Genomic DNA, 23,300 nt, shown 5'->3' with positions numbered 1-23,300 from the left:
GCTTTAAAACATCTAAGTGGCGTTACATAAAGGAACAAAGTAAAAGTCCTTAAAAAATAATACTGCAAAGTGATTGTATGCGAGCATAATACCAAGGCCCTTGTTTTTTTTTTTTTACATAGAACATAGAATAAGTAATGATGACTTTATTCAGGTTTTACATGGTACTCCAAAGAATACCATGGTATTACTATGTGCCATATGTATCACAATGATTTCTCACAGAAACACTTTAGTTTTAAAATAGCACATTTATTTAAGCTTTAATACTTACATACTAAAAAAAAAATCAAATTGTGCAACTGTATCAAATCATGACGACCTATGATAGGACTGTGCTTTAAATACAAAGATCACATAGTTTAAAAACATTTCTAATGCAAAGCACTCATTTTAATATTTTGTAATAAATATATATATTTTACAGCCTAACCTATTCTAGATAGATGCATTAATACACAATCCTTTGCATGAATACTACTCACATTTACAAACTGTATGCATCGAGATAAACAGTCATTTTAATTTAGAGCAAATATTCTGTGCTTTCTTCAATGGTGTGTACATAAGTGCATTGCTTCTTACATTCAAATATACCATATTTTGGAAATAAATATTCTCGAAGTCCGTACCACAAATCAAACTCAGCATGACACTTTAAAGCAATCAAGTCGGATACAATATGCACCCTTTTCTGTGAAAAGTAAAAACGCTAATGTTCAGAGGGCAATTTTATACAAAAATTGTAGAACGTCTAGTTGTGCTTGGCCCTGCCTCCTTTCAGGTAAGTCTTCCAGCGTTTCACATATTCCCTGAAAATGGGGGCGCTGTCGATTGATGTGAGCAGTTGTAACTGGTTGATGTGAGTGGTGTGGTAGTCCCAGCGGGCTAAATTAGGGGCAACACCAAGGGTAAAGTGCCTCAGGTCATAAACCGTTCCAGAGCCTGTGTCAAACAACGGCAACATGGCCTTGAGTGACTCCAGTCCTTGACTGAAGAGTACGCCGGCTTCTCGACCAAGTTTGTTGCCTGCCGTCTCCGCCACATCGTACAGCCCAATCAGAGAGTAGATAAAGCCGTTAAGAACAAACGAACTGGGAGTTGTAGGGTATTCTTCATACCAGTCATACTTGTTCATGAATGTCGCCTTGACACCATGTTGTTCTGAAGTCCTCTTGAAGGGTGATGTCGCTCGGATCGCGGCACCGAGGTATGCAGGGTTATGCGTTGCCAGGTACGCCCTCACCAACGTCGACATGGCTTGGCCTTGGGCCATGGCGGAGTACCATCCGGGCTCTAAGCTCTTGAAGCCCTCTCCGAGTTTACGGGTCACCTTGATCGGCCACCCTCCGTGCTCATCCTGATTATGAAGAAGCCAATCACTGGCTGCAAAGAAGGCAGCCATGTGTGCGGTGGAAGACACAGTGATATTGCTGATGAAACCAGAACCTCTAAGAACCAGCTGGACCACACGGCGAGGCATGATTTTGGTCGCTTTAACCACTTTAGTGTTGGACAAACCGACTCCTTTACGCAAATCTGTTACTAAATCACGACTGACGGAACTCCAGGTGGCTCGGGGGCCGATGCCGTAGGTGACCTCTCGGTCTTTAAAGGAAAGAAGGACTGGGCTAGTTACGTAATGGATGATGTAAGGAGGTCCTTTTTCTGTGGTTTCCAGAACAACGGAGATGCTACAATTGGAGATGAACTTCACATCAAAGGTCAGGACGAAATCTTTCGCATTGTCCAAGACCAAAGAAACACCATCGGAGATATCTAAGGAAATACCACAAAGTAATCATCCATCTATGATAATTAACAGCTAAACAGTCCATATAACAACTACAGCTTACAAAACGATAATCACAAGGATTTCACACCTGCTGTGACGAAATGGAGCGCAAACCCAGGGCGACCTTGATCCTGGAGCTTGGAGAGCGTGCAACCCTTAGGGACGACCCACGGACTTGAGCCCTCTTTGTCCTCTAGCACGCCGTAGATCTTTATGTCAGGCGACTTCTCGGTGAGGTTCTTGCTGTAGTGGCTCAGCCCATACTGAGCTATTTGGATGGGGTAGAAGTACCCCTGAGGACCCCACTGGGTAGAGATTGGAACACCTGTGAACATTTAAACAAAAGGTTGATCCTAGAAATGGGATAATTCAGTTAGAAACCATTTATGCAAGGTGTAGCCAATCCTGCTCAAGGAGAGCTAGCTTCCTGCAGACTTTAGTTCCATATCTGTTTCTCCTTCTTGTCCTAGCTCAACTGTCACTGAATGGAAAGCATAGGATTGTGTGATATCAAAGGCAGCGTAGGATACATCTATGCTGCCTTCAAAAAAAAAATCGATCAGATGAAGGCATCTCAGGAGACAGGAAGTGAAGCCAACACTTCCTATATTGGACATATTTGGACACGTCTTAATGCCCCCATACCAAGGAATGTGTCCTACAAAGGCAGCATTTTCATGTTATCGGATGCAACCAGTGCTGCCAAGTCCGCGGTTTTCCAGTGGAATTGGGCTACTTTAACACCGTTGCCGAGGGCTGTTTTTCATGTCCGAAAAATGTATTCATCCATAATAAAGGCCTTTAATAACCCTTTTTTGGAGTACTTTTTTGGGCTTCAAAATCAAATCCTCTATTCACTGTCATTATAATGCTTGGAATTGCATTATTTAATATATCTCCGATTGTATTCGTTTGACAGCGAGTGAGTAAATCATGGGATCATTTTATTTTGGGGGGAACTATCCCTTTAAGGCTTACCATTTACTTTAAATGGGTGACGTCATGCGTTGCGTTCCGTTGCGTCGCATCACTGGTTCGCGTTGCTTGCGGCAGAAACTTTTCAGTGCAGGCGTCAGCCAATCAGATCACCTATGCAAGTACCCTAGTGCAGACACTAACCAATTGTGTTTATGCAACATCTGAAATGTAATGTGATGTCTGTCAACACCGTGTGAATGCAGCATTCCTGTTAGATTTGGGAAAACAGTGGAAACAATTCAGTGAACTGTCCGAATGAATCAATCTGAATCGCAAACAACTTAGGACCTTTTTGCAAAGCCGATTGTCCTACTTTTAACATCTGGTTTAAAACACACAGCATGATTGCTGAAATACTGTCACGGAAAATGTTTCTTATGTCGTTATATGGTAATCTCCATTGATAGACAAGGATTTATCAGTAATATTCTACTGGGGCACAGCAGTATTTTGGTGGAGCTTGTGTCCCACTAAAAAGGGTCTATGGACACCCATGGTTGGAGCTGAACTTTGCAGTACGGTGGCTCTCTTCAAGCAAGGTTGGCTACACCTGATTCAAGGAAACTACCTTCCACACCGCTGATGCATTTCACCCGATCCCGCACTTCCACGTTGTACCCTTCAAAAGACATGAAAACACCATCTGGGTGGTAAGGCTCCCTCTGGGCGTACACCCGGGAGTAACTGTGGGAGAACTCAAACCGTTCCATCCCATCATACTGCACAAGACGTCCGTAGACGTCAAAGTACCGTTCCACCCAGCTGAAGGGCAGATACACCTCGCCCCCTTCCCTCCGGCCTTTTATGATGACATCTTCATTGATGAGGCAGTCGATCTGCTCGTAAGTGACTTCTCTGGATCCAGGTGGGGCCTCGGGGGCTTGCCCGTTCTCCTCCTCCTTCTCTGGGGTGGGCGCAAACTCCAGCTGAGGTCTGATGTGCGTGGGCAGTTCTTTCTCGCTGGAGCACTTGTTCCACAGCAGTATAGTGATGAGGGCAAATACAGCACAGATGACTATTAGAGTCTTGTGATTGATTCGAGCCACCAGACAGCGCATTGTCACATCACAGCTATGCAGTGATACTGACACCAGAACATCTCAGGAAACCTTTATGGTCCCAATTCAGGTGCAGCATCTGCAAACAAAAGGTAAAGATGGTGAATATGGGTCCTCCATTTTGTATTATTCTAGGAATAACCACAAATAATAAGACAAAATGTTAAATCTTACCATCACAAATCACTGGTATGCAGAATCTTGGGGTGAAGCCTGTCAGTCATATTACATTTACATGTAAACGTTAATGTGCTGTTACATACTAGATTATGTCTGGATTCAAAATATTCAAAATTATGAATGAGAAACAATTCCCGTTATGAGCACTAATCCTTCAGCACATACACAGGCGAATGATTATAAAATCTAATCGCATCACTCTAAATTGAAGCTGCGAGGGCTCATGTGATTTTAAATGCGAATGGAGGCGCTGAACAACATGTAGTTCTGTAAAACGGAATGAAACCATACTTACGATCACCTGAAACCAGCTCGACGTCTGCGCGTGGGTCTATAAACGCATAACATAGACAAAGACAAATATATGCTGAAAGATTCCTCTCGCCTCAAATCTGCAACAAAGTAGATGCTACCCGTGTACCGATGCAGCACTGGCCAATGAGAGGCGACGGACCTCCGTGTCAGCCAATCTTATGTCAGATATAGGTGTGACATAAGGTAAATGTTGTGATATATTTATTTTCTTAAAATATATATTATTATTTTTTACGAGTATGTATTTATTTGATAATGATTATGATTGTTATACATTACATATGTTAGAGTAAAAAAAAAAAGATTTATAGATTTATTATTCTGTGCAGAATCTTATTGGAATTTTGAATGATAAACAGACAGTCCATAAAGTGCTGCTTGTGTTGCGATGCAGCACATAATCACAAGATGTCTCTATAAACCAAACGAATACATGTCTGGATTTGACTTTTATTTAGGAAATCCGAGAATTCCCACAATCTGTAAATGAAAAGAACAGGGAAAACATTGCTACAAGTATGCATCTGTTACAATATCTAACGATTTCAAACACGGAGAAGCAATGTGTCATATAGTTACAGTGGATATCAAAAGCTGTATATATATATATATATATATATATATATATATATATATATATATATATATATATATATATATTAGGGCTGTAACGATACACCAAACCCACGATTCGGTTCGTATCACGATTTTTGACCCACGGTACGATACAAACCTCGATATGGGGGGGACAAAACAGTTCAAAAGATATTTTAAGGGAAAAAAAATAATCTATCAGTGTGTCTCCGGCATCTGCATGTTGGTTGTGTTGCCGGCCAGTTGGGGAAGCTTCTTGATTCAAATTGTGTGGGTCTTGTCAACTACACGATTGCCATCCTTGTTCTCCACCGGGAAGCCGAAATGTTGCCATACTGCTGATTTAAAAATTGGACCTGGACAGGAAGGATAATTCTGGGAGTTGGAAGGGGTGTGTCGCGATTCTGCCTTCTCACATCGCGATATAGGTTCGTGGACCTGCATATTGCGATTTCGATTTCATATCGCATATCGTTACAGCCCTAATATATATATATCTACACACACACACACACACACACTGATTATCTCTTTATCTCGGCACCTGTTAGTGGGTGGGATATATTAGGCAGCAAGTGAACATTTTGTCCTCAAAAGTGGGCAAGTGTAAGGATTTGAGCGAGTTTGACAAGGGCCAAGTTGTGATGGCTAGACGACTGGATCAGAGCATCTCCAAAATGGCAGTTCTTGTGGGGTGTTCCCGGTCTGCAGTGATCAGTCTCTATCAAAAGAGCTTCAAGGAACAGTGGTGAACTGGCGACAGGGTCATGGGCGGCCGAGGCCTATTGATGCACATGGGGAGCGAAGACTGGCCCGTGTGGTCCGATCAAACAGAAGAGCTACTGGAGCTCAAATTGCTCAAAAAGTTAATGCTTATAAAAAAGGTTCTGATAAAAAGGGTGTCAGAATACACAGAGCAGAGCATCACAGTTTGTTGTTTATGGGGCTGCAACAATGAGTTTGAGGTGTTTACTTGGCCTCCAGATTCCCCAGATCTCAATACAATCGAGCATCTGTGGGATGTGCTGAACAAACCAGTCAGATCCATGGAGGCCCCACCTCGCAACTTACAGGACTTAAAGGGTCTGCTGCTAACATCTTGGTGCAAGATACCACAGCACACTGGTGGAGTCCAAAACAATATTAGGAAGGTGGTCATAATGTTATATATTCAGTAGAGAGAAATATAGACCTACACACACACACACACACACACACACACACACACACACACACACACACACACACACACACACACACACACACACACACACACACACACACACACACACACACACACACACACACACACACACACACACACACACACACACACACACACACACACACACACAGACAAAGTAGTACATAGTAGTAAAATATTAAATATTGACCACCTTTCTTTAACAAGTACATATTTTCAATGTTTGTATTTACATGTGGGTAACTATATATTCTGTATATTCTAGTAAATTATTTTGTACTATTATGTATAAGACAATTTCACATGACACCAACTGAAGTGTCTATTTTCTTACTGGGGCTAAAACAAGATTTTTTTAAAAACAATTTACATAATGCATACTAACCATAGGCATTTCTAAAATTGTGTATTTCTAAACATACACAAGTTGCTTAAAAAAGTTACAAGGTTACAAGACAATATGAGCTTTACAAAATGTACAACATCAGACACATTAGCAAAAGCAGATTGTCAGATGATTATTATTTGTAGTGAAAAATAGCCGAAGTAAGATTTCAAACATCTGAAATGATCGTAAACAGTTCAAAAATGTTCTTTGTAGAACTTGAAGCCGACATGCTCACACTGGGCCTTAATGACTTTGGCCAGAGCAGGAGCGCCACAGTAAAACACATGAACTTTTCCTTTCTTTTCTGCAGACACCTTCTGGAAAACCTGAAAATGCATACACATCATTGAGAAACAAAGATAAGAGAATGGAGTAGAATAGAATAGAATAGAATAGAATAGAATAGAATAGAATAGAATAGAATAGAATAGAATAGAATAGAATAGAATAGAATAGAATAGAATAGAATAGAATAGAATACTGGGCTTCTTATACCTTGGCCCAATCTGGCCTGCCTGGCTGGGTACGTGTGCGGAGCCCCGTGATGGAATCTTTCTTTTCTTTCTTGGCCAGCAGATCCAGAGCCATCTGCAGACCTATGGCCTTCATATCATTCTTACTGAGGGCTGATGTCATATACATGTGCATCTCCAAAAAACGTCCTGAAAACATAAAAACAAACATGATTGGCCATTTCTGCGCCAAGCCCATCCCTCTTTCCTCTGTTCTCTCTTACCCTCTGGCTCTTCATCTGCCTGGTCCATCTCCAGCTTGGTCAAGAGACTAACAAACCATTCAAAAGATTTCTGATCTCGGTTGATCCAAATGAAGTCCACCTGCAGGAAATCAAAATTACGCATGTCTATTTGATGCACTTGAGTGCATTGCGAAATGTTACCCTTTAATCACTTCAAACAGTCACCGTTTAGTTAAAATTGGTGTTCAGTTTTGATTGAAAGACTGTTTAAAGATTTCTTGATACCATGTCTCAGATGTTTTGAAGATATATATATATATTTTTTTTTTAAATACCTTCTCATCCTCTCCCCACCCACATTCAGCATTCAAAAATTGATTACACAGGTAAAAAAGATATTATACAAAGGCTAAGACAGACATATCCCCATATTTTCGAATATAAAAGCACATACATACATGTATCAATCAGTAGAATGAGAGGTATCTATTATTGCCTTTGTCGATATTTGGTTATTTTCCAGAAAATGTATAAAAAGCTTAAATCTAGAATTAATTGACAAATTCTGGGATCTAAAATTCTGAATATGAAAAGTCATTTTTGTAATCTATACCCCAAGCCCCTTGGATTCAGATGATTCTTTAGAACTGTGAAACAGTGAAATTTGGTTTGTACTGAAATCCTCATAAAACATACCCTTTTCTAATTCTGTTGGTAGAGGTCATATTTGCTTTTTTACAAAACAATCCACCTTCTTCAATTGCCCACTGTTGGCCACTTCGCTCCCCAATTGCATCAATGAGCCTCGGCCGCCCATGACCCTGTCGCCGGTTCTCCACTGTTCCTTCCTTGGAGCACTTTTGATAGAGACTGACCACTGCAGACCGGGAACAGCCCACAAGAGCTGCAGTTTTGGAGATGATCTGACCCAGTCGTCTAGCCATCAGAATTTGGCCCTTGTCAAACTCTCTATCATTACGCTTGCCCATTTTTCCTGCTTCAATGTTCACTTGCTGCCTAATATTTCCCACCCACTAACAGGTGCGGTGATGAAGAGATAATCAGTGTTATTCACTTCACCTGTAATGTTATTCCTGATCGGTGTATGCATTTAAACTGTATACTCTTTTCCCAAAAAATAGGGTGTCATTTTTTTTATTATTAATAATTCATATTTTTGAGGAGGGTCAAAATCAAATGCTCTATAAAATCAGAATGTTTTTCTAGGTTTTGGCCCTAATAAATATAGTTTTTCCCTAAATCTATTCCAGTTTTCATGCGTCTGATTGCCCCGTTTACCTTCCTCAGCTTCATTTCGTTGTCTTTGATGGTTTCACACCAGGAGTAGTTGCAACTCGGGCAATTCTGCTTTCTCATGCGATAACTGAAAAAAGAGAGACAAACCTACATTTTTACATAAAAATGAAAGTGTTTTTTTAAAGGGTTTTGCATGTGGTATTTTTATGCAAAGAAAACTTTAGTTTTGTGCATGGAGATGTTGCATCATGTGTCTCACCGGCACATGATGCTCTGCAAAATGGATGCGAAAGGAGTGATGCCGATTCCAGCGCCGATAAGGACCGCATGCTCAGATGCAAAGATCTGTCGGGTCGGGGTGCCAAATGGTCCATCAACATAGCACTAAAGAAGAAAAAAAAGGCATAACCAAATGTGTACAGTTCCTTAGAAGACAATCACTTTGAATAAACCCTCAAAAATTACCGAAAAATTGTTGCTTCGTCAGAATGGGGTGACACTTGGTGACTTATGTCACATTAGCTATGTGAACACACAAAAAAATCACGGACATGGTATTTTAAAGGAATAGTTTACCCAAAAATGAAAACCATTTACTCACCCTTGAGTTTTTCCAAACTTGTATGAATTTCTTATTTCTGCTGAACACAAAATAAGATATTTTGAAGAATATGGGGAACTAAAGAGTTGATGGAACCCAATGGCTTTAATAGTAGGGAAAAAAAATACTATGGAAGTCAATCAACTGTGTGGTTACTGAGATTCTTCAAAATATCTTCTTTTGTGTTCAGCAGATCAAAGAAACACATACAGGTCTGAAACAACTTGAGGGTGAGGAAATGATGACAGAATTTAAATTTTTAGGTGAACTATCCCTTTAAAGGGTAAAAAAATAAACAAAAGAAAGTCAGACTTGGCTCCTTCCTGGTCAAAAATGACCGACATAGGAAATAAAAAGGAAATATGAAAATACCAAACGTCAGAGAATCTTTTGGTGCTACACACTACAAATCAGCTACTGTGCAGCAAAAAAAGTGCACAGCAATGAAGGAGTGACACTCTAAAATATCAAGAGCAACACACACACTCACACAAAGCAATGAACTGATAAGACTGCAACAGAGCACATTTTAAGAAATAATTTCAATAAAAAAGAAATTGCAATAAAAGCAACACATGAAAAGGACATAAAAGAGTCTCTCTGTCTCTGTCTCTCTCTCTCTCTCACACACACACACACACACACACACACACACACACACACACACACACACACACACACACACACAAACACACACACACACACACACACACACACACACACACACACACACACACACACACACACACACACACACACACACACAAACACAGAAATTAACTGGTAGGGCTGCATCAGAGAATGTTAATGTTTGACAGTAATCATAATGCAAAACCTGATACTTATCTCACAAAAAAAATATCTAAACATTGGCAAAAAAGTAGTCTTTTAGAAAGTCTAAATATATATCTAAATACAAAACTTAAAGGGTTAGTTCACCCAAAAATATTATATTTTTGTTGAAAGCTGATGGCTGAGAAAGGCTTCAGAAAGGCCTCCATTGGCATTCAGTACACTTCCACTGACCCACTCACAAGACCCATAAAAGGCAATAAAGACGTCGTTACAAAGTCCATCTCACTACAGTGGCTGTACAATAATTTTACAATGCGACGAAAATAGTTATTGTTCGCACAAAAATCAAATTAACGACTTTATCCACCAAGTTATTGACGTGAACTTGACGCATGCGCGAGAAAATGATGCAGCTCTGCCATTCGAATACATGACCCGGAAGAGGAGGAGCGCCGCTATCGCGTGAATTCACGTCTGAGACTTACACGGAAGACAATATCTTGGCGGATAAAGTTGTTATTTAGATTTTTTTTGCGCACAAAAACTATTCTCGTTGCTTGGTAGAATTATTGTACAGCCACTGTAGTGAGATGGACTTTGTAACGACTTCTTTAGTGCCTTTATGGGTCTTGTGAGTGGGTCAGTGGAAATGTACTGAATGCCAATGGAGGCCTTTCTGAAGCCTTTCTCAGCCATTAGCTTTCAACAAAAATATCTTCATTTGTGTTCCGAAGATGAACGAAGGTGTTACGGGTGTCCAACGACATGAGGGTGAGTAATTAATGAAATCATTTTCATTTTTGGGTGAACTAACGCTTTAATAAACATTATTAAATGATGTCTAAAAAAAACAGATATCCAAAAGCAGCTCTTTTTATATAGGGTGCTATACAATACACTACATTACACAAGTTTTAATTTTTGAACACCGCCAGATGGCACTATTCTCACTGAAGGCCTTCACACTTTTTTAATGTGAAATATTGCATTTAAATAAAAAAATAGCTAGTCTATTCATCAGCTAATCCTAATATTTTTTTACACAACTGCTTTCAACATTGATACTAATCATAAATGTTTCTTGAGCAGCAAATCAGCATATTAAAATGATTTCTGAAGGATCATGTGACACTGAAGACTGGAGTAATGATGCTGAAAATTCAGCTTTGATCACAGGAATACATTACATTTTAAAATATATTCAAATAGACATTACATGCCATCAAATATATATTAATTCTAATGGAAAAATAGCTCATAAAAATAGCTTTGTATTATCGTAAAATCCCCTCAAAATTCTAAACAATCATCAAAAAATATTATTAAACAAAATGTATTACATTGCTTTTCCTGAATTTTTGACCGAGAAGGAGCCAAGGGTGACCCCTAAACGAAGAGGGCCAGAAGGTTAAATCTTATTTTCTGTAGAAGTGGTGTGTGATTAAGAATCCAGCTTCAGGGCAAAGGAGACATTAAAACTTAACAAATTATGGTAACACTTTATTTTAAAGTGACCTGGTTACATGTAGTTACTACAGTAATTACAAATTAGTTATTACTGTAGTCCTACAGTACCCTAATCCTAACCATATAGTAAGTAAGTACATGTAGATAATTACTGTATATCTGTATCTGTAACACGGACTCCTTTAAAAAAAAGTGTAACCCAAATGACTTACCTTGATGTTACAGTATCTGTGATTTTCGCTTAATTTTGCTGTCAGCTGGAAGACAACAGAAAAGTCTGCCTGGTGTGTATCTCACATACAATGGACTATATATTCGGCTTTGTTCAAACAGAAAACTCACTTCTCTGGTGACCGGAGGGGCTTCTCCCGGGTTTACCTGGGCTTCTGGGTCTCTGACGGGCTTCTGGGAGTTTGACCGGTACAGGGTCAGTTCAACAGCATCATCCTTATTAGATGCAACGGATGCGTTGTAGCTTGCAGACTTGAACATTTCATCCTACATGGAGAAGAAGTCAAAATGGAGTTGATAGTTTGGTAACACTTAATAATAAAGTTCCATTTTCTAACAAAAGTTACCTACATTAGTTAACATGAACTAATATGGAAAGCATTATTAATGCACCATTGTACACTCATCTAAAGGATTATTAGGAACACCTGTTCAATTGCTCATTAATGCAATTGTCTAATCAACCAATCACATGGCAGTTGCTTCAATGCATTTAGGGGTGTGGTCCTGGTCCAGACAATCTCCTGAACTCCAAACTGAATGTCAGAATGGGAAAGAAAGGTGATTTAAGCAATTTTGAGCGTGACATGGTTGTTGGTGCCAGACGGGCTGGTCTGAGTATTTCACAATCTTCTCAGTTACTGGGATTTTCACGCACAATCATTTCTAGGGTTTACAAAGAATGGTGTGAAAAGGGAAAAACATCCAGTATGCAGCATCCCTGTGGGCGAAAATGACTTGTTGATGCTAGAGGTCAGAGGAGAATGGGCCGACTGATTCAAGCTGATAGAAGAGCAACTTTGACTGAAATAACCACTCGTTACAGCCGAGGTATGCAGCAAAGCATTTGTGAAGCCCCAACACACACAACCTTGAGGCGGATGGGCTACCACAGCAGAAGACCCCACCGGGTACCACTCATCTCCACTACAAATAGGAAAAAGAGGCTACAATTTGCACAAGAATTGGTTCACCAAAATTGGACAGCTGAAGACTGGAAAAATGTTGACTGGTCTGATGAGTCTCGATTTCTGTTGAGACATTCAGATGGTAGAGTCAGAATTTGGCGTAAACAGAATGAGAACATGGATCCATCATGCCTTGTTACCACTGCGCAGGCTTGTGGTGGTGGTGTAATGGTGTGGGAATGTTTTCTTTCAAATTGGTTTCTTGAACATGACAGTGAGTTCACTGTACTAAAATGGCCCCCACAGTCACCAGATATCAACCCAATAGAGCATTTTTGGGATGTGGTGGAACGGGAGCTTTGTGCCCTGGATGTGCATCCCACAAATCTCCATCAACTGCAAGATGCTATCCAATCTATATGGGCAAACCTTTCTAAAGAATGCTTTCAGCACCTTGTTAAATCAATGCCATGTAGAATTAAGGCAGTTCTGAAGGTGAAAGGGGGTCAAACACAGTATTAGTATGGTGTTCCTAATAATCCTTTAGGTGAGTGTATTTGTATTATCTAACAATAAAGAAGATGAATAAATACATATCCATTGCTAATTGTTAGTTGATGTTAGTTAACTAACTTTAATTAATGGAATTGTAAAGTGTTACCGATATTAATTTGAAATTTGAACTTCTATTTCATTAAAAATCAAATTTGTTCCAGAAAATATTGGAGGGAAGCCAGTCGAGATGATAAAAGAAAGTCTTGTTAATGCCAATAATGTCATTACAAAATTACCCCACCTATAAAGAATTGCATCAATAAAACACCACAGTAATGAACTTCTATTGCTAGGTGTTTAGATTCCGGCACTCAGCCAAGACCTGTGCTTTGCTCTGGTGGCGTCTGCTCCTCAGGCTGGCGGTGAGCCTCTTGTTGCTAATGGTTTGACTGTCCGGCTGTCTAAAATACTCATACAGGCGGTTTGTCCACTGGCCCATGGAACGAATATGGAGCCACAGCACATCTGTTTAAAGGAATGAGATAGAGCACTTCAAACACACATAAACAGTTTGTTTGGTTATTCAAAATGTTTGGTTTAGTTTGGAAGATTGTTTAACAAATCATATTGTGTTAAACATATTTGCGTAACTTTTGTGTTATGTGTAATATTGTGTTAAACATATTCGCGTACCTTTTTTGTTATGGGAAATTTAGCTTTTATTAGAACATTTTTGTTTTTAATTGTGTGGTTTCTAATTTTGTGTAGGATTCTCCTACAAAAGGTTTACATGCATCCAAGTTCAAAAAACCTTTCATAATATACATTGCACATTACCTAATTTCTCAAAAAAATATAAAAACAGTTCGTTCCAAGACTCAATCTCTCTTTCCATGAGCCTACTGATTGGTCAGATGGCCCAGTCTGTTGTGATTGGTCTACTCTGCTCTGATTGGTCAGATTGCATTACTTTCCATGGTTTGAAACTGGAAAAGTAATTTTTTAAAAGTAATGCATTACACTATTGTAATACATTACACTATTTTTAAAAGTTTCCCCAACACTGTATATTACACATAGACATGTGCCGATTTTTGATAATGCGATTTATCACGATAATGAATATGCACGATATTGTTATCGTGGGCACTTTAAAATATCGTAAATAATAATTTATTAACAATTTATAATTTTTTTTATAATGCACTCAAGAATACTTTGCCCATCAACCGTATAAATGCTCAACACTGCTGTATTCTGCGTCAAAGGGACACACGCTCAGATATAAACAAGCCCAACATGCGTTTGCACATGACTGAACCGGTTAAATATATTATATAAATACTTAATACTTAAAGACTTAATAGGCTATTTATTTTCAAATTTAAACATTTTATGTTTTAATCTGGACTACAACCCTAATGATTAGAACTGTTCTAATTATTTGTTATTGTTCAGTATAACTTTGAGATACGACTTCATTAGTTAACATGTGTTAATTCATTATTACCAAACTGACAATGAAAAATACTTATAAAGAATTAATCATTCTATGTTAATTTCTTAGTTACTTTTTAATAACATTAAAATCAAAATCAAAATAACTTTTAATGGACCTAAGATAAAACTAACAATGATCAGTATTTCTTATCTAACATTAACAAAAACATTATACTTTCTGTACCAAATGTAGCTATTGCTCAATCTTAGTTAATGCATTAAATAATGAGACCTTATTGTAATTTGTAAGCCTACCTGTTGTTCTTTATAGCCTAATTCTTTTGCACTTTTATCTGTTTGAAAATTGTACTTTTACAGCTCTGAAAAAAATCAAGAGACCACTTAACATTGATTTCTCAATGAGGGGTCTCTTAATTTTTTTCCAGAGCTGTATATATTTTTGGTGCATTATTGTATTTAAACATTCAGTTATTTTTGTTCTTACAAAAATAGTTCTTAAAGCTGTTATGCTATGGCAACACTTTTTTTTTTGCAACTTATTTAAATATCGTGATAATATCGTATATCGTGATAAAACTTCATCAATTAATCGCAGCATGAAAAATTGATATCGGCACATGCCTAGAAATCTAGACGCACCCTAGCGGCAGCAAATTTACAGCGGGTGTCGTCTAGCAACTCTCCATAGACTTGCGAGCTGGAAAAAACAAACTTTGGTCAGGCCAATCACATAGTGTATAGAGTCAGTGGGCGGACTTAACATAATGACGGCAGAGTTGCGGAGATTCTGCGTGTGTCTTGTAAACAAAGAAGCTGATAAACGGCGGTCTTTCGAAGACCCAGAGCCGTGGCCAAAGACTTGGAGTTAAGCTTTTCTTTGAGAAAAGAACAAAGAACGGCACTGAAGTCATTCTTAAAAAGGGAATTGTGTTCGTAGTTTTCCCGACCGGATACAGTAAAAGTTTAATCTACCAACTAGCTCCGCTTCACCTTCATTGCTCCGGTTGGTTACAGCGCTATCCTATTGCGTGCAGAGGGAGTTTAAAAGATAACCGTTTTTCCCGCCCTTCGGATTGAGCTCTGTCAATGGTGAGTTCCAGGACACAACATCTGGATGTGTGTCTGGCTTGTCAGGCTATATTACACAGTACATGAAAGGTAATGCTAGTAAAAGCATAATAAGGGACATTTCAAGTCAAGACAGTTTGTGTTAAAACAAGTCTCAGATTTGTTAATCTTATTATGTAAAACATATTAGCTTTTTGTCTAAATTTGTATTTTGTAAATATATATTTAGGTATTTTTAACTGCAAAACAAGACAAAACATGAGTTTGATTATTCTCCAGTGCATTTAATGCACTTAAAGGTGCACTATGTATTTTTTTTTTTACAAAAACCACTAGGCCAGTGTAATATATTTTGTTCAATTGAGCACTTACAATATCCTAAATTTTTACAACTATTTGTAAATCGTGAGAAAATTGCTATTTTAACCAAGAAGCTGGGACGTCTGAGGGAGTCGCCTGTCAATTGCGTCATATCTGCGTTACCCTCGGTTTTTCTTTATCTAGCAGAAGTATTTTTTTCTTAGCAGTGTGAACAAGTGTCACAGCAGCCGGTGAGCAAATACACAGAGTAACGTCATAAAATCATTTTCAACATACTCAAATAGTATCTAATTTGATAAACAGAGCTGCGTTACCTCATAGCCTACTCATGACCAGACTCATGGCGACTGTGACATAATAAAAGTCCCGCTGCCCGCGAGGTGTGTGTTGCGTTCATCTTATTAACAATCGCTCCAGCGGCCTCGCTCAGCTCTTTAACACTTGGTCCTGCTCTGCTTCATACTACGGTAACGTTAATAACCGCATACATGAACATAATTTCTGACCGAGTCCTAAAACTACACCTTTGTTTTAAAAGGCGAACAGAAATGTTACATGGTGCACCTTTAATTCATGAAAAATAAACAAATCAAGGCAATGCATTACAATAGCACAAGACTAGCATGATAATCATATCGTTTCTATGTTTTACCTTGCTGCTCAGGAGCGCTGCTGATAGTAAACGGATGCCATTCATACTTGGCGATAGCAGGGATGTTTATAAACACATAATCTCCAGGTTTAAAGTGAAAGAATGGAGGCCTCTTGATTACCAAATGTGTTACCTTCAAAACAAACACACACACACACACACACACAAAAACAGACAGACGAGGTGAGGCTTAGCGCATGGATGACTAACCAAATGTTCCGAAAAACAAAATACACCAAAATATGTACATTGGCTAAGACTGTACCTTTGAGGGCAATAAGTTGACTTCAACTATGTACAGCCCACCCATATGGGACACTGCTATTCCAACAATTTTCTCAATTAGGAACACCACTCCTGGCACCACAAACCATTTCCAAAAGTTTGCACAGTGAACGACCAACAGGGCCCAAACCCAGATGTAGGAAAGATGAGACCAGTAGAACACCTACACAAAAACATTATGTTTCGCTGAACATATTAAGCTTGACCACACTTCTCTAGGTATATGACATGTTTTTCGGTATGTGAGCCTGCATTAAGTTGCAAACAGCTCGATTTGCAAAAGTGAACATGTTCACCTCACCTCAAAATGACCACTGCGTCTGACGAATGTGCTGGAACATACGACCATCAAGCAGATGAGAACCTGCAGAACAACACCCGTAATTGAGGCGGTGCCATTGACCCAGCCAATACCAGGACGGATGGTGAAAAGATACTCCCACAGCCGGTACGTGCCATCATTCTGAGACATTCGGGCTACAAACAGAAAGAACATGCACAACTACATCAATTATTTCAGATATTTTTCATGAATATATTGCTTTTGTTATGTTACACAGTCATATACATTATATACTAAATTTAAAGGGACAGTACACCCCAAAAATGTAAGTTTTACTTTTTACCCCATAGACTTTCAAAAAGTCATCTTTTGTCTTCTACAGAAAGACTTTTAATACTTTTAATAGCATCCCTTTTAATACATGTCATCATTTTTAGCAAACATCTTATTATAGTTAGTTTACTTCAAGTTTACTTTTTTGTCCATACAATGAATAGAGGGGAGTTCAATGCTGTGTGGGTGACTTTCAAAATGTTCCTAAAAAACTTTATTTGACTATTTTAAATTTTACCACAGGTTACCAAAGTTCAAGACGTGAGCGCCAGTGTGGACAATGGTGAAGATCAAGATGGCGTATCCCACAATCTGATGTAGTAGAATGTTCTGGTCCAAAGGTAAGATCCTCACCACCCAGGTGGCACGTAGCCACGTCAGACTACGCCTTAACATCAGCACCTGTAGTTTGGGCCAAGACAAAACCTTCTGTCACTACTGGAAATGATGTATTAGATCAGGCATGGGCAAACTTATTCTAACAGTCCTGCAGAGTTTAGCGCCAACCCTAATCTAACACACCTGAACCAGCTAATCAGTGTCTTCAGTATTACTTGGTTGGTTTTATCAGGGTTGGAGCTGGACTCTGCAGGACAGTGGTCCGCCATGAATGCACGAGCCCAACTCACCATAACAAAAGTGCAGTTGAGGTTGAGACACATTCCGCAGCCTTTAGCCACCATGAACCAGGGTCCTCCATGCGCATTCCTCAGCATCGCCATGATGAAGAGGAGCACATTCAGGACGGCGTACAGGCAGAGAAAGAATAGTTTGCGGCTGTTGTTGTGCCAGTATGCCCGCGTCAGGTAACGAGGAGTCTTACGTTTCTTTTGCTCCTGATCAGGAGGTTTCAGCCAGTTGGCGGCACTGGGACGAAAAACACAAAAAGTGGAAAATTTAGCGAATAATTACTTAAAGCTACACTGTGTGATATTTTCCCCCATCTAGCGGTGTAAAGGTATATGACAAGCCAGTGACTATTAGTTTCTGTTCTTCTCAATTCCGATTTCGTTTTAACTCCTATGGTGGCCGATTTAGTCCAAGATTAATATGGCTTCCAGTTCGGCCTCGTTCATGAGTGCCATCGAGTGTTAAAACGCGAAAAGTGAAGCTTGAATTTACAGGTAAGTCCCTCTTTGGCTAATGTACTTTCAAGATTGAGGAGCAACATGGCGACCGGCACTCGAACCCCTCACCTGTATGTATTTTCAATGGCATATTATAAACTTACGAGAAAACTTTATTACTTGAAAGAAGTAAATATACATTAATGAGCAAATATATTTTTGATAAGTGTCACATAAGTGTTTCTAGCTAAGAATAAACTAAAAAAGTTACACAGTGTAGCTTTAAATGTTTACCTGATCAGTGATTATTGCATAAAGCTATATATACGTCTTCAGAAGACTATATTGAATATAATGTAGAAGAATATAATGTACAAGTCATAGTGACTAACAGGGGCGTAGCCATCTTTTCAGAAGTGAGGGGGACAGAAATGTCGTAATACCATTTTTTTTTTTTTTTTTTTTGGACCAATATAATTTATCGCATCTCTTGCTTTTAATTGGGCAAGATATCAAATACACTGCTGAACAATAACCAATAATTAATATCTATAATATTATTCTCCTATTCTCCTATTTTATGATTGGTTTATATACTACAAACACTTCTGCATTAAGACTCCATAGATTTTATGCAATGTAAAAAAATATATATATATTCTGATGTAACTCATCTGTTCTCTATGTGAATATATAGTAAAATGTAATTTATTCCTGTGATCAAAGCTGAATTTATCATCATTACTCCAGTCTTCAGTGATCCTTCACTAATCATTCCCATATGAGGATCTGATGATCAACACACATTTAGGATTATTATCAGTTGTGCTGCTCATGGTGATGCTTAATTTTCTAAACATTTGTGGTAAAATTAAAAAAGAGAGAAATTAATACTTTTATTGATCAGACATGCATTAAATTGATCATAAGTAATATTTTTAATATTACAAATTAGATAATTTATTTAATAAATGCAAATAAATGCTGTCCATTGAACTTTCTATTCATTAAAGAATCCTGAAAAATAACATGTAGGCTATCATGGTTTCCACAACATTTTGGGAACTGTTTTCAACACAGATAATAATCATAAATGTTTCTTGATTATGAAATCCTCATCTGAGAGTGATTAGTGAAGGATCATGTGACACTGAAGACTGGAGTAATGATGATAAATTCAGCTTTGATCACAGGAATAAATTACTATATATTCACATAGGGGAAAAAAAGCGGTTTTAATTTGTAATAATGTTCAAAATATTACTGTTTTAACTATTTTCGATTACATAAATGCAGCCGTGGTGAGCAGAATACTAAACATTAAAAAAGCTGCATTATTCATATGATACTTTATTGTCAATAAATAGCCTACATTGAAATGACTTAACACACATAAAGCATATATTGTCGCAATCGTCTGATTGTCGTCGTCACGTTTCATCATCATAACGATTGTTTTCCCTCAGCTGCAGCTCCAGCTTGACAGGGTATTACGAATCCACTTTTGGACTTTCTGTGAGAGCGCCCTCCTCATATTAAGATTCGGAAAAAATTACAGGTCATGCATAGATAATTTTTTGTCTCTGAATTTAAATCTTGATGTATTCACATTGGTTTCTATGTAAATACACTTGCCCCTGACCTCAAGAAGCGCGCTATCAACCGAGTTTAGAGAAGGCTGTCGTTAGCATCCCTGTTAACTTGTCCGCCCCCGCACAGGGTATCACCGGTTCGAATCCCGCTCGGAGCGGGTCTACTAGCATCGGTGAGACCCAGTAAAAGTGCGGGGGACGAAAATACATTTTATTAAAAGTGAGGGGGACACGTCCCCCGCGTAATCTACGCCCATGGTGACTAATATTGTATGAATTTTTCGGTCCTTTTATGGGGTGCTGTGTGTACATTAATGAGAAAAAAAACTTAAATGATTTAAGCAAATGGCTGCAATATAACAGAGTGAAAATGTAAGGGGGACAGAATAGGTACTTTCTGTACCCACTATATAATTGTGCTTTTAGTCAATAACTAAATGCTTCTCTTCTGTTGTGTCACCGTTGAATTTCAGCACTCTTGTGATCCGCATAATGTCCCACCTGATGGTGAGGTTCTCCATAACCTCAGGAAAGTTCTCCAGCTCTGCCTTCAGCTCTTCAAACGTGATGGAGCCGCTGTTATCTTTATCGGCAGATTCGAACAGCGCCAGCGTCAGGTCATCGAGCTTTTCCTCAGGGAGTGAGATCGCACTCTCGCGCAGACAGGACTTCAGAACCGTACGTAACTCATCTGGGTCTATGGAACCACTGCCTACATGATACAATTACATCAATGATTACATTAACACATCTTATCACGACGTTCCTAGATCAACATTCATTCCAGTCAGTCAATGCTTTGATATATGGTCCGTGACCGTGTAATGCTTCCCAGGAACAAAGGACGATCAGTGTACATTTTGAACAATCGGAATAATCGTGCTAATAGTCCTAGCTAATAGTCCCATGAACGGCATTTGTTTACATTTTTAAATAATTATTTAAAATACTGTATGTCATTTATTTTAAATGGTTTAAAACATGATTGGGCCTTCGGTTTAGAGAATGAAAGCGTAAAAGATTGTAGGCTCACCATCCACATCGTAGACCTGGAAGAGGAAGCGTAGTTTGTCGGTCTCATTGCCGTGGATCAGGAGATCTAAAGCTTTGAGAAGTTCATCCAGACTGATGGAGCTGCTCCCATCAGAGTCGAACAGGGCGAAAAACCTCTCCGCAAAAAATGACTACAAGAATAAGAAAAAATAAGGGGGAAAAAAGCATATTGAGATCTTTTCATACTTATCTGCAGTGGCAGTGACAATTAAATATGAATTTATCATCTCAGTGGGGATAATACAAGGTTTCCATTATCAGTAAACTGACCTCCTTTACTTTCAGAGCCGTTTTAAACTCATCCAGGTCGATTTCTTTATCGTCTCCTGCAATGCTCTCGAACTGCTTGGTGACCCACTCCAGCCAGCGCGCGTCTTCATCTAGACTCATGTCTCCGCTTCACTTACATGTATTAACAATTTCATAATTGTGTCTCATACAAATGTAGTCTCATTCTCCGGTCAGAATCACATTTAATCTGGAACTACGTAAACCGCATTTTGCAGGAAACAAATTCAGTTGTATTGTATCACCTTTATTTGTTCTTACAGTAGGCTATAGGCCCCTGTTTTAAATTAATTACTATTATTAAATATAGTGGAAAGCAAATGTATCTGGCTCAAAGTAGGCCTAGTTCTGTAGATTAAAATATGCTTTCATGTTAAACATTATAACGTTAACATTACTCACATAATTAGTCATTATTTAAATATTTTATATATTTTAAAATACACAAAACGTTAAAATAAACTTATTTTATATATTTTAATTTAGGCTACATAATTAATAGACCTACACATATAATTATTTACTATTTTTAAAATGTATTAAAATACATAAACCATTAATGTAGAAAGTAGTTTTACCTTTATGTACATAATTCATACACACATTATATACAGTATACAGTATGTACACACACACACACACACACACACACACACACACACACACACACACACACACACACACACACACACACACACACACACACACACACGTGTATATATATATTTAAAAGCCATTTCATGCATATAATAGTATTTTAAATGATTTAATATACATAAATTGAACTGTACAGCCGAATACTTTTTTTTGTGCAATATTTTCTTGTTGACATTGTAAAACTGCTTTGAAGCAATCATCCTTGTAAAAGCGCTAACTAAATAAAGCTGACTTGATATACAGTATGTGTTTAAAGCGTTAACAATAAATATTTCCTGGGTGTAACTACAAAGTTTGCATTTAAAACAAGACAAAATGTTACCTTTAGGTACAAATCTCCTCAGTCTTTTTCTTTTGCGGGTATCCCTTTTGCTTTTCGTGAAAATGTTCTCACAGGCAAAAATGAAAAGATGGGGAGAGATGTTATTACAGTCCTAAGTTGTTGCTGTTGGCTAATCCAGTTTAATCACCTTTCAGAGGAAAAGAGAGAGCGAGAGAGGAAGGGAGAGAGGGAGGCTGGGCAGTATTGTCATGGACATTGAATATCTCGTACACACAGCAGCAGCTGCCCCTGACATCCCTGTCCCTGCTGAGCCACCCTCAGTACACACCCATACAAAACCACAGCCAAACACTACATCTATCTACCTATCTATCTATCTATCTATCTATCTATCTATCTATCTATCTATCTATCTATCTATCTATCTATCTATCTATCTATCTGTCTATCTGTCTGTCTGTCTGTCTGTCTGTCTGTCTGTCTGTCTGTCTGTCTATCTATCTATCTATCTATCTATCTATCTATCTATCTATCTATCTATCTATCTATCTATCTATGTATCTACCTACCTATCTATCTATCTATCTATCTATCTATCTATCTATCTATCTATCTATCTATCTATCTATCTATCTATCTATCTATCTATCTATCTATCTATCTATCTATCTATCTATCTATCTATCTATCTATCTATCTATCTATCTAAAGTTTTTTATTTGTTTTGGAGTTATTTTCAGAAGTAAGGTACCTTACAAACACAAGGTACATTTTCAAAACTCTTAATACAAAAATCCAAACTGATCACATTTGTAACACAGCCAGTCATTCTTTCAACACCCGATCTCATGCTTTCTATCAGTTGCACATATTTTCAGTCACTCCACATTATCATTTTATTGTAGTATGTAATGAGAACATTCGATGTAATCACTGAAACACAACAGCGTGATCTTCTTTCAGTTTAGTACTTTAAACAATCAGCTCATTCAAC

General features: G+C 38.3%; 2 protein-coding genes across 2 annotated transcripts; both read right to left on the bottom strand.

The window, feature by feature from the left end:
* Positions 1–285: 285 nt before the first annotated feature.
* Positions 286–4,461, bottom strand: glcea (glucuronic acid epimerase a). Its single transcript, XM_067437029.1, has 4 exons — positions 4,006–4,461; positions 3,342–3,910; positions 1,884–2,120; positions 286–1,779 (listed from the first exon to the last, which is right to left on the bottom strand). The coding sequence occupies exons 2-4, from the start codon at positions 3,829–3,831 to the stop codon at positions 755–757; spliced, it is 1,752 nt and encodes a 583-aa protein (XP_067293130.1). The 5' UTR covers positions 3,832–3,910; positions 4,006–4,461; the 3' UTR covers positions 286–754.
* A 1,001-nt stretch (positions 4,462–5,462) lies between these two features.
* Positions 5,463–22,478, bottom strand: nox5 (NADPH oxidase, EF-hand calcium binding domain 5). The gene is made up of 17 exons (XM_067437023.1): positions 22,346–22,478; positions 21,349–21,480; positions 21,059–21,209; positions 20,527–20,737; positions 17,996–18,233; positions 17,615–17,768; positions 17,052–17,227; positions 16,731–16,913; positions 16,466–16,598; positions 13,346–13,488; positions 11,672–11,827; positions 11,542–11,586; positions 8,726–8,850; positions 8,509–8,593; positions 7,249–7,348; positions 7,008–7,174; positions 5,463–6,838 (listed from the first exon to the last, which is right to left on the bottom strand). The coding sequence occupies exons 2-17, from the start codon at positions 21,466–21,468 to the stop codon at positions 6,707–6,709; spliced, it is 2,319 nt and encodes a 772-aa protein (XP_067293124.1). The 5' UTR covers positions 21,469–21,480; positions 22,346–22,478; the 3' UTR covers positions 5,463–6,706.
* Between the last annotated feature and the right edge of the window lie 822 nt (positions 22,479–23,300).

The sequence above is a fragment of the Pseudorasbora parva genome, chromosome 25 (genome assembly GCF_024679245.1).
Source record: "Pseudorasbora parva isolate DD20220531a chromosome 25, ASM2467924v1, whole genome shotgun sequence".
NCBI lineage: Eukaryota > Metazoa > Chordata > Actinopteri > Cypriniformes > Gobionidae > Pseudorasbora > Pseudorasbora parva.
The sequence above is the reverse complement of the archived record's forward strand: the minus strand, read 5'-3'. Positions and strand labels throughout refer to the sequence as shown.

Coding starts and splice junctions, on each gene's coding strand:
- glcea (XM_067437029.1), bottom strand. CDS start 3,831: ATGCGCTGTCTGGTGGCTCGAATCAATCACAAGACTCTAATAGTCATC. Junction 2,121..3,341: donor ATGCATCAGCGGTGTGGAAG/GTAGTTTCCTTG, acceptor AAATGTTCACAG/GTGTTCCAATCTCTACCCAG. Junction 1,780..1,883: donor GCTCCATTTCGTCACAGCAG/GTGTGAAATCCT, acceptor GTATTTCCTTAG/ATATCTCCGATGGTGTTTCT.
- nox5 (XM_067437023.1), bottom strand. CDS start 21,468: ATGAGTCTAGATGAAGACGCGCGCTGGCTGGAGTGGGTCACCAAGCAG. Junction 18,234..20,526: donor ATGGAGAACCTCACCATCAG/GTGGGACATTAT, acceptor TTTTCGTCCCAG/TGCCGCCAACTGGCTGAAAC. Junction 11,587..11,671: donor CCCCTCCGGTCACCAGAGAA/GTGAGTTTTCTG, acceptor GTTGTCTTCCAG/CTGACAGCAAAATTAAGCGA.